Here is a 12626-nt window from a genome sequence, read left to right on the forward strand (position 1 = left end):
AAAATGCCTTATTAGGCTATACAGTCATTCTACTGTAGAGTGCCTTTCAATTCACTTGTAGAAACACGAGTTTGGCCAGTTTTTGATTTGAGGATCATGCAGTGAGCTATGCATGTCTAGTTTGATAATTTAGCCTAGCAGATCCTCTTATATTCTCATTCCCTAATCACAGTCAACACACATTATTTTGTTACAACAATATCATGGAAAAAATTTAATAACTAAGAAAATTATAGTTTCTGGAATAAAAAAAAACAAGTGCATATACTGTAGGCCTACCTGATGATATGCAGCTGCTCTGTTAAAAAACAAATGGCTTTTTTCTTGAATTCATTGATGATCAGATACTTCAGTTGTAACTGGTTCTGTTGCGCTTTTTCTTTTTTTTACAGTTTATAGACAATTTTAGCACTGTTCCAAATTTAGACTATCCTCTTTTTCAACAACAGCCTGTATAGAAATGAAAACCTCTCCGGTGCTGCTGCATGCGCTCATTAGCTACCTGTGAGCTGCTCCTCCACTACCTTTATCAACATGTTGCATGCAGCCCTGCTGGATGTGACACAGATAAACCACTGATGTTTTCCTACTGAACCCACATTCACAGAGAAGTAGGACAATGTAATAGAGTTTAGTTGGTAATCCATAATCTCATCTCACCCTGTCAAAGTCATTTCAGTCTTTTTATTTATTTTTATTTAACCAGGTACTGAGGTTGACTGAGAACACATTCTCATTTACAGCAACAACCTGGGGAATAGTTACATGGGAGAGGAGGGGGGGGGATGAATGAGCAATTGTAAACTGGGGATGATTAGGTGAACGTGATGGTATGAGGGCCAGATTGGGAATTTAGCCAGGACACTGGGGTTAACACCCCTACTCTTATGATAAGTGCCATGGGATCTTTAGTGACCACAGACAGTCAGGACACCCGTTTAACATCCCATCCAAAAGACGGCACCCTACAATGGGCAATGTCCCAAATCACTGCCCTGGGGCATTGGGATATGTTTTTAGAAAAGAGTGCCTCCTACTGGCCCTCCAACGCCACTTCCAGCAGCATCTAGACCAACCCTGCTTAGCTTCTGAAGCAAGCCAGCACTGGGATGTTGGGTGGTATGCTGCTGGCAATTGTTATTTTCTGAATGAACAGTAGCAAAAGTAACTGGCTTGACTGAGAATAACATGATTCAATGAATGCATTGTATGATTAGCTTAAACTGTAACTCATGACTTCTACAATTAAATTGCACTTTGTTAGCTCAAGGTTTCCCAAACTTGGTCCTGCCCTAGCACTACACAGAGGATTCAAATAATCAAAGCTTGATGATGAGTTAGTTATTTGATTCAGCTGTGTAGTGCTAGGGAAAAAAACGAAACGTGCACCCAGAGGGGTGCCCCAGGACTGAGCTTGGGAAACCCTGAGTTGGCTGGTGGCTTCCAGTGATTTATATTGGTGGCTTTACGTCATACATGCAGCATTCTGTTCAGATTTCCTTCTCAGATACATTTTCAAATATGTGTGGGCATTGGCGTAGTATCTTCACCCTAATGGTCAACGTTGGTGAAATCTATCTTTTGATTGGAGCATATTTTTGTCAATATACCCAGCTACACTGCCACTGGGTTTGCGCACCACAGACCTAGGATCAGATTTATTTACCCCCAAAATCAGGTTCTCCATAGAGGAATGATCAAATATCTGATTCTGAATCAGTACTTCTATCCACAGGCTGACTGTCATCATGGTTGTCTGAGCTGTGTGTCAGTTCTGGCAGCTTTGTGGGAATTTGACGCTATGGGAAAACTAGATGAGTTACTTTAAACCCGGGTGAGTTGCAAGCTCAAACCTTATTAACTTGGTAATATGGATAAACGCATTTCGTGAATTTTATTTTAAGATTGATTCATAAACTATAGTTTAACGTTAGCTACTTTTGGCTAGCTCGAATGTTACGTCAGTGAGTGAGTGAAGGAAGCATGCAATGTCAAAAATATATTCGGACGTTTAGCTAACTACTGGTAACGTTATCTGTTAACGTTACCACGTAGCTTACTGGTTATTTTGTTCGTCCTGTCGTTTTATGGTAGGTATAGTTAGTTAGCTATCCCTTTTCATAGTTGTATGCCACTTTGTGTTTGTCCTGTTGCTATATACTGTAGCTAGCTAGTCACATTCATAGCTAACAAGTCGAGACTAGTATGAGGGATGTCATGGCCCCTAGTCTGATTAATCATGCTGTTATACACAATTAATTGGTAGTTATATACAGCCTGACACTAATGCCTTAAAAATCGTGTAAATGTTCCTTACAAGACAGAATGTTGAATACAATTACATTTAAACTCCTCTACCGGTTGTCTATGTGGTCTGTCCTTCAGTTGGTCGAAATTTGAGACAAAATATCCACAGGAAAGTATTATTGTTTACCCGACTTTTCAGAGTCCGTAAGTAATGTGGTTCAGTTCACACCGAGGTAAAGTTCGTTTTATATTGGATATTTATATAGCTATTGAACCAAGCATGCCATGACAATGAAAAGTGTATGTTCTGAATCAGGGGAGGATAGAGAACAATCAGAGATTGAAATCGGAATAAAAAATACAAAAATGAAACATTCGCACGCAAATTTGTTGATTGTTCTCTATCCTCCTCCAGATTCAGAACATACCATTTTCATTGTCATGGCATGCTTGCTTCAATAGAACCAAATATCTAATGTAAAATTAGTTTTACTTATGTACCTAACCATATACTTACCAGCTCTCTACAAAGTAGGGTAAACAGTACTTACCTATGGATATTTTGTCTCAATTTCAAGCAGCTGAAGGACAAACTGCACAGACAACCAGTAGAGTAAGTTTAAATGTCCTTTTATTCAAGAATCTGGCTTGTAAGTAACATTTACATGATTGTGCAGGCATTAGTGCCGGGCTGTATATACCAATTAATTGTATAATACAGCCTGATTAATGAGACTACATCAGTGGCAGTTGGTGCCGTTTAAGACGAGGGAGGATACAGTTTTTTATGAGCATTGTCATATTTCTATTACAGCATATTGGATGACTGTCATTCATATTCCATTCACCCAGCTCAATTTAACATCGACAGGTTTAGGCTACTACGTGATACTCCAATTTTCCCTATACCCATCATGATGTTTCTACAACCTAGCCTATGAATGAAAGTTTACAACGTAGGTGCACAGGTTGAGATAATTTTAAGAAATCAAAGTAACAGACAGTGACACATTCAATACCGCCTTGCACACTCTTTCCTGCATCTAGCTGATCTAGGGTGTAATCATTAGTCCAACAATTGCAAATTAGTTTTTATTGGACAAATTCATGTATGTTTATCCCCGTTTCATTCGATTTGGTTCCGTTTAAGAAAAGTTTTTCAACAGAATCGGAGAAATGAATACACCGTTGATCACACACAAACACAGTCCACTTTCATAGCAGCCATATCAAAACAGCATGATCAGCTCGTGTGTGTGTGTGTATATATATATATATATATATATATATATATATATATATATATAATTATTTCTCGAAATTATCTACACGCTCTCCTCCTCTCACTTTTGCTCTTCGCTTGTGGACAACACATCAGCTGTCTGTGACCAGGTGAAAAAACCTTTCCAAGCCAAACCTTCATATCATGATGACTGCTAATCTCTACACACACTACATCGTTGTCACCTCATCGTCAATATAGCAACTAGAACTGACGCATTAGTAAACCCGCTACATTCATATACAGTCAGAAAGCAGTTTAGCGGGCCCTGGTGGCAATAAATTAATACAACCAAAAGCTTACCTTGACTTGGAAGTTCCAGTGTTGGGATAGCCATAGTCAGCTAGCATTCCTCTCTGTTTGAGCTGGGTGTTTGAGTAGGCTAAACTAGCTAGTTGCATTCAGATAGCTCAGTTAAAGTTCATGTAAAAAAAATAAGTACAACCAAATATCTCTCTCTTGCTTCTCCTTAATTTTGGAAGAAATTAATTTGTTCAACTATTGTCTTTCTCTCCCTTTGTCAACTACTCACCACATTTTATGCACTGCAGTGGTAGCTAGCTGTAGCTTATGCTTTCAGTACTATATTCATTATCTCATCATTTAACTGGGTAGACAACATCTCAGTTCATGCTGTAAGAGCTCTGATAGGTTGGAGCTCGGAAGTTGTCATAATGACTGTGTAAGTTGTCATAATGACTGTGTCATAATGACTGTGACTGTGTAAGCAAATGTACCCAGAGGAGGACAGAAGCTATCTGTCCTCTGGCTAGACCATGGTGTTACCCTACAGAGTGCTGCAAAGGCTACTGTAGACCTTCATTGCAAAACACTGTGTTTTAATCAATTATTTGGTGACATGAATATATTTAGTATAGTTTTGTCTAAAATGTTTCACTATTTACATTTTTATGAAATTCACTAAGGAGGATGGTCCTCCCTTTCCTTCTCTGAGGAGCCTCCACTGGACTACATGGTCCCTAGACTAGAGTCAATTTAAGCTGAGTAAAGGCATACCTATTTGAAAGGTTGTAAGTGGCTTTGGTGAAGGTACATTGCTGTAAAGTCAATGCCAGCTAAGCTAATAAAGAATATTACAAAATAGGGAATTGGATTTAGCCTAATTTACTGTTCAAACACTATTCTTGTAATTGGCTGTTCACTACCTACAGAAACAATGTCAGAGTGGTATTTTTTGTATTCAGTTTGCATAGCTAGCTACATATTATAAAACCCTTAGCTTTCACACTTAACAATTTTGTGTATTTTCTGTCCACCTAAAGTAGCTAGTTGTGATGCGGAGAGGAGACCCTGTTCCCCGCGCCTTCCAGGCCCCAGTGGATGTCCATGCTAGTGTAGATGGCCAGGTGTACATGTTCAGGCGAGGCCAGCAGAATGACTCTGCTGGCTCTTCAGAGGAAGAAGAGTTCAATTTGATGGAGCTGAGGCCCCGGGGGTGGCAGGAGCTGGAGCAGGACAGACGCAATAGCCTCATGCTGCTGGAGAGGGACGTATTGGTTGGGGACAACCTCAACAAACTTGCTCTGCAATATGGCTGTAAGGTAAGTCCTGCAGCCCATGTATTTGCTGGCAGCAAACTGTACAGTGTACTGTACAGCAGTGGTGTAAAGTACTTAAGTACAAATATTTAAAGAACTACTTAGGTCATTTTTGGGGGGGTATCTGTACTTAACTATTTATATTTTTGACTACTTTTACCTCACTACATTCCTGATGAAAATAATGTACTTTTTACTCTATACCTTTTCCCTGACACCCGAAAGTACTCGTTACATTTTGAATGCTTAGCAGGACAGGAAAATGGTCAAATTCATGCACTTATCAAGAGAACCTCCCTTGTCATTCCTCCTGCCTCTGATCTGGTGGACTCACTTAACACACGGGCTTCATTTGTAAATTATGTCTGAGTTTTAGTGTGCCACTGGCTATCTGTAAATAAAATTAAAACAAGAAAATAATGCGTTCTGGTTTGCTTAATATAAGGAATTTGAAGTGATGTATACTTTACTTTTGATAGTTAAGTATTTTTAAAACCAAATACTTTTACTCAAGTAGTATTTTAATGGGTGACTTTCACTTTTACTTGTGTCATTTTCTACGAAGGTACCTTTACTTTTACTCAAGCATGGCAGTTGGGTACTTTTCCCACCACTGCTCTACAGGACACGCTACGGCAAGCACTGTACATACGCGTCTGCATAGGCTACTGATACTGTGTGCTCACATTATGCCAATATTGACACTTGTCTTATTCTCAACAGGTGGCAGACATAAAGAGAGTGAACAACCTGATTCAGGAACAGGATATATTTGCTTTGAAATCAATCAAAATCCCTGTAAAGAAACACAGCTTATTGACTGAGGCTAACACAGAGCTAAAAGAGCCAGATCCAGGAACCTCAAATTCAGCCACACCACTGCCCCAGCCACAGGGCAAACTTACAGCCAGCTCCCCTGGTAGGCCACATCTACAGGAGTACACCGACTACCTCAAGGAAGTGGACCATGACATTGAGAGACTGATCCAAACCACAAATGCACAGGATGAGGTTTTTTTAGAGTCTGCAGAAAGGCCACAAAAGTTGGGCTCCAGAGGCCAGCGCCTGACCAGCTATGGAGCAGACTGGGGCATCCAGTGGTGGAACGCTGTGGTGGCCATGCTCCTGATAGGCATTATCCTACCTGTCTTTTATGTTGTTTATATCAAAACTCAAGATACTGGAGTGCCTGCTGCTGTAGCTACCTCAAACAGCTCAGGGACAGGCCTCAGCACAGATAGCCCTAGGAGCACTTTTAGCAGCCAAGAGAGTGTGTCCCTCAGTCTGAACAAACCTAACACTTAATTGAGGGAAACAATGTCTATGGACTTCATGCTTAACTTTGGTCAACCAATGTTAGCCATAAGTACAATCACTTTGAATCCCTAAATAATGTTCTGCTTAAAGGTCATCAAAGTATTGCCTTAACAAAGATGTGTTGCTGTGTAACATTTCTTTACACAAGCTTGAAACTTTTACTTTAGTATGGATTTCTGTATGTGTTTTACCACGTATATTGGACTTCATAGTTTCCGATTTTGTGTGCCTTATTAGATGTGTGACTTATCCAGTCACTGTTCTTTCTTGTTTGTGCTAATTATTTTTGAACGTATTTAAACACAAGTGGTTGCTTTGTGAAATTACAGCTTCAATTGAATATGGATATTCAGTTTCAGACTTTCTTAGACAGTCTAAACTAATGGTACAAAATGTTTTATTTTTCTATGATAAAGATATAATGCCAACGGTGACATTTACAGAGATGTGTATGAACTAACATGTTTGTGTTTTGTTTCAATACTTTATTAAGTGCAGTAAATGTCCTTTAAAGGGATAATTGTGGATTTTGGCAATGTTGCCCTTTATCTACTTCCTCAGGGTCAGATGAACTCGTGGATACCATTTTTATGTATTTGCTTGCAGTATTTTGGAAGTTAAGAGGTAGTTTTGTGAGTCAATTAGCGCAAGTTAGCGCAATGCCTGGAAGTCTACTGTTCCCATAGACTTTCAGTTATTGTGCTAATGCTAGTTAGCAACTTCCTTCAAACTGCACGCAGATACAATACATAAAAATGGTATCCACAAGTTTCATCGGACTCTGGGGAAATAGATAAAGGGCCTCATTGCCAAAAACCCCGAACTATCCCTTTAAACTAGGAATTAAAACTAAACCATGCATGCATAAAATGTCCGCTTGCAGGTCTGTGAACTAGGCTATGCGGTGTGTTACACTGATGTAGGCCAGGCCTATCAGAAAGCAAAGCAGTCAAAGGTTTTTCAATACTGCTGCCATGGTCCGTTTCAATCAAGTGCTCTTACTCTTTGTGCCAATCAGTTAATGTTACTCCTGGAAAAATATAACCTGATATTCGTATTGCCTTCGATCCAAAATAATGGTGAGAATATGTAAATGCATGAATTACTCCCCCTGTTAATAACATGTTTTATAAGTTAGCATTAGTGTTATTTTCCAAAGTTACAAAAGTGTTTTTTGAGAATGTATGAACCATTCAAGAGGGCTCAAATTATGAATCATTTGAAACATGTTGGCAGTCTTGTATCAAACTGACCCTTTTCAGTAGTTTCCCCATTACTTTTTACATTGGTTGTGAAATATTAACAATTATTATTTGCAAGCATAGCACAGGACCAGTGTAACATGACTACAGTAAGCAGTGACTCAATGAAACTATTTGTTGCAGGTCGAAGTTTTAACTGCTTAAGTTAGTTGTAACTGATCTGTGTGTGTGTGTATATATATATATATATATATATATATATATATACGCATGCACGCAACATGTAAAGTTTTGGTCCCATGAGCTGAAATAAAAGATCCCAGAAATTTTCCATACACATGAAAAGCTTATGTCTCTAAAATGTTGTGCACAAATTTGTTTACATCCATGTTAGTGAGCATTTCTCCTTTGCCAAGATAATCCATCCATCTGACATGTGTGGTGTATCAAGAAGCTGATTAAACACTGACTTGCCTAGTTAAATAAAATAAGTAAAAACAGCATGATTACACAGGTGCACCTTGTGCTGTGGACAATAATAGGCCACACTAAAATGTGCAGTTTTGTCACACAACACAATGACACAGATGTGTCAAGTTTTGAGGGAGCTTGCATTTGGCATGCTGACTGCAGGAATGTCCACCAGAGCTTTTGCCAGAGAGTTGAGTGTTCATTTCTCCACCATAAGCTGCCTCCAACGTCATTTTAGAGAATTTGGCAGTACGTCTGACCGCCCTCACAGCCGCAGACCACATGTATGGCGTTATGTGGGCGAGCGGTTTGTTGATGTCAACATTGTGAACAGTGTCCCAAGGTGGCGGTGGGCTTATGGTATGGGCAGGCATAAGCTACAGACAACATACACAATAACATTTTATCGATGGCAATTTGAATGCACCTTGATGAGATCCTTAGGCCCATTGTCGTGCGGGAGCGTGCAATTGGCATGCTGACTGCAGGAATGTCCAACAAAGCTGTTGCCAGAGAATTGAATGTTCATTTCTTTACCATAAACCACCTCGTTTTAGAGAATTTGGCATTAGTCCAACTGGTCTCAACCGCAGATCACGTGTAACCATGCCAGCCCTGGACCTCCACATCTGCCTTCTTCACCTGCGAGATCGTCTGAGACCAGCCACCCAGACAGCTGTTGAAACTGAGGAGTAATTATGTCTGTAATAAAGCCCTTTTGTGGGGAAAAACTCATTCTGACTGGCTCGGCCTGGCTCCCAAGTGATTGGGCCTATGCCCTCCCAGACCCATCCATTGCAGCGCCCATGCCCATTCATGTGAAATCCATAGATTAGGGCCTAATTTATTTATTTCAATTGACTGATTTCCTTACATGAACAGTAACTCAGTAAAGTTGTTGCATGTTGCATTAATTTTGTTCAGTATAGTTTGTAAAAGGCCATAAGCCACTTATCTTTCACTACACCATGCTGTTTTTATAGCCCATCAGCTTAATACATTTTAAGCAGGTAATATATTTGAGGTTTTGAAAATGGAACATACCTTAATGTATTTACTTTATGCCCTATTCTGGTTGAGATTAACACAAAAGCACAATAGTGCTTCAGTTCTGTATGAGTGTTGTATTTCATTCAGTATGTGTGTGCCTTCTTCAATCCCTGTTAATAGGGAATCAGTGCATTATTCACAGTCAAATGTATTACTTGTCATGTTTTGCATTGTATTTTTAATACAGAAACAATATTTGGGCTATATTATTGGGCATTTTGTTATTGTTTATTTCTCCACTATGATCCTATTTTATTTTAATATAACCCTAGTTCTAAAGGTAGAACTCATGTACTGGATAATCCCTGTCGTTTCTCCTGATTTAACTTTTATCTTCACTAATTCACTGTTTGAGAGAATGAGAGGTTTATTTACATAACACAGTCCACATGGACATTTAATCATGTAGATAACATGGGTGGTGGAGCATGTAATAATGTAATTTATGTGGAACCGTTTTCTTGTATGTGGGTGGCAGAAATATTCACACTTCATCATATTGGTGCACTGTGCGCCGCCTCTGCATTAATAGCTACCAATCGGAAGAGGGCGTAAAAGAGCCTGGTTATTTTTCTTTTTTGGCCTGCAGTTGTCATGGACCAATTTATCGCGCAAATTTTTACCTCTCCTATATACAATTAGTGGTGGATTCTTAAATTCAGCTGGCAAAGCTGGGTCCGATGATAAAACATACCAGTGTTTCTTGACATCATCTCCCACTTTGCGCGAGTTCAAAGTATATGTGGTGATGAACATTACAGAGTGTTCTTTAGCTCTAGTGGGTCTTTTTGTAAAAGTTCATCTTGTGTTTTCCCTAATACCAATTGAAGAGCTTCATTCACACATTGTGGAGATTCTTAGAAACCTATTTTCTAGATAGTCCTCTACAGCAGTCTCACAACTCAATCGCTGGTTGATAACTGTTTTCTTTCCCTCCCAAATGATAGAATTTGTAGATAATTGGCCTCTTTCTGGGACTTGCCCACAAACAGGACCAAGCCTGGCCTACTGAGGAGTGACTGACTCCATCCTAGCTGGAGGGGTGCTCTCATTTTATCTATGAACATAGACAAGGCTCTAGCTCCACAATGAGATAGGGTGCAGGCCAGGCAGCAGGCTGTTAGCCAGCCTGCCAGCTTAGTGGAGTCTGCCACTAGCACAGTCAGTGTAGTCAGCTCAGCTATCCACATTGAGACCGTGTCTGTGCCTTGATCTAGGTTGGGCAAAACTTAACATGGCGGTGTTCGCCTTAGCAATCTCACTGGAATAAAGACCTCCATTCCTGTCATTATTGAAAGAGATTGTGATATCTCACATCTCAAAATAGGGCTACTCAATGTTAGATCCCTCACTTCCAAGGCAGTTATAGTCAATGAACTAATCACTGATCATAATCTTGATGTGATTGGCCTGACTGAAACATGGCTTAAGCCTGATGAATTTACTGTCTTAAATGAGGCCTCTCCTCCTGGTTACACTAGTGTCCATATCTCCTGTGCATCCCACAAAGGCGGAGGTGTTGCTAACATTTACGATACCAAATTTACATTTACCCCCAAAAAATGACTGCGTTTTCATTTTTTGAGCTTCTAGTCATGAAATCTATGCAGCCTACTCAATCACTTTTTTATAGCTACTGTTTACAGGCCTCCTGGGCCGTATAAAGCGTTCCTCACTGAGTTCCTATCGGACCTTGTAGTCATGGCAGATAATATTCACATTTTTTGTGACTTTAATATTCACATGGAAAAGTCCACAGACCCACTCCAAAAGGCTTTCGGAGCCATCATCAGTACTCACTGCCACAGTCATACTCTGGACCTAGTTTTGTCCCGTGGAATAAATATTGTGGATCTTAATGTTTTTCCTCATAATCTTGGACTATCGGACCACCATTTTATTACGTTTGCAATCGCAACAAATAATCTGCTCAGACCCCAACCAAGGATCATCAAAAGCAGTGCTATAAATTATCAGACAGCCCAAAGATTCCTAGATGCCCTTGCAGACTCCCTCCACCTACCCAAGGACAACAGAGTACAACGGTCGGTTAACCACCTAACTGAGGAACTAAATTTAACCTGGCGTAATACCCCTACAAACAAAAACATTTGTCATAAGAAACTAGCTCTCTGGTATACAGAAAATACTCAAGCCCTGAAGCAAGCTTCCAGAAAATTGGAACGGAAAGATTGGCTTGGAAAGACAGTACCGTGCAGTATCGAAGAGCCCTCACTGCAGCTCGATCATCCTATTATTCCAACTTAATTGAGGAGATTAAGAACAATCCCAAATTTATTTTTGATACTGTCGCAAAGCTAACTAAAAAACAGCATTCCCCAAGAGAGGGTGGCTTTCACTTCAGCAGTGATAAATTCATACAATTCTTTGTCGAAAATATCATGATCATGAGAAAGCGAATTACAGACTCCTCTTTAAATCTTCTTATTTCTCCAAAGCTCAGTTGTCCTGAGTCTGCACAACACTGCCAGGACCTAGGATCAAGGGATAGACTCAAGTTTTTTAATACTATATCTCATGCCACTTTGATTAAAAGCAGTCATGGCCTCTAAAACTTCAAGCTGCATACTGGACCGATTCCAAATAAACTACTGAAAGAGCTGCTTCCTGTGCTTGGCCCTCCTATGTTGAACATAAGAAACGTCTCCCTATCCACCGGATGTGTACCAAACTGACTAAAAGTGGCAGTAATAAAGCCTCTCTTGAAAAAGCCAAATCTTGACCCAGAAAATATGAAAAACTATTGGCTTATATCGAATCTCCCATTCCTTTCAAAGATTTTAGAAAAAGCTGTTGCGCAGCAACTCACTGCCTTCTTGAAGACAAACAATGTATACAAAATGCTTCAGTCTGGTTTTAGACCCCATCATAGCACTGAGACTGCACATGTGAAGGTGGTAAATTACCTTTTAATGGCGTCAGACCAAGGCTCTGCATCTGTCCTCGTGCTCCTAGACATAGTGCTGCTTTTGATACCATTGATCACCACAATCTTTTGGAGAGATTGGAAACCCAATTTGGTCTACATGGACACGTTCTGGCCTGGTTTAGATCTTATCTGTCAGAAAGATATCAGTTTGTCTCTGTGGATGGTTTGTCCTCTGACAAATCAACTGTACATTTCAGTATTCCTCAAGGTTCAGTTTTAGGACCACTATTATTTTCACTATATATTTTACCTCTTGGTGATGACATTCGGAAACATAATGTTAACTTTACCTGCTATGCGGACGATACACAGTTGTACATTTCGATGAAACATGGCAAAGCCCCAAAATTGCTCTCCCTGTAAGCCTGTGTTTCAGACAAGGAAGTGGATTTTTACTTTTAAACTCGGACAAAACAGAGATGCTAGTTCTAGGTCCCAAGAAACAAAGGGATCTTCTGTTGGATCTGACAGTTAATCTTGATGGTTTTACAGTCGTCTCAAATACAACTGTGAAGGACCTTGGGTGTTACTCTGGACCCTGATCTCTC

General features: G+C 39.9%; 1 protein-coding gene across 2 annotated transcripts; it reads left to right on the forward strand.

Annotated features, from left to right (window-relative positions):
* The first annotated feature begins 1410 nt into the window (after positions 1-1410).
* On the forward strand, positions 1411-9334 carry LOC106560799 (lysM and putative peptidoglycan-binding domain-containing protein 4). 2 transcript variants are annotated; one of them, XM_014124102.3, is made up of 3 exons: positions 1411-1834; positions 4816-5091; positions 5812-9334. In XM_014124102.3, the coding sequence occupies exons 2-3, from the start codon at positions 4825-4827 to the stop codon at positions 6391-6393; spliced, it is 849 nt and encodes a 282-aa protein (XP_013979577.1). In that variant the 5' UTR covers positions 1411-1834; positions 4816-4824; the 3' UTR covers positions 6394-9334. The 2 variants fall into 2 exon arrangements, with proteins under 2 accessions (XP_013979577.1, XP_013979576.1); XM_014124101.3 differs by having other exon boundaries at positions 1414-1834; positions 4813-5091.
* Positions 9335-12626: the final 3292 nt, after the last annotated feature.

This window comes from Salmo salar, chromosome 10, assembly GCF_965601325.2.
Source record: "Salmo salar chromosome 10, fSalSal1, whole genome shotgun sequence".
NCBI lineage: Eukaryota > Metazoa > Chordata > Actinopteri > Salmoniformes > Salmonidae > Salmo > Salmo salar.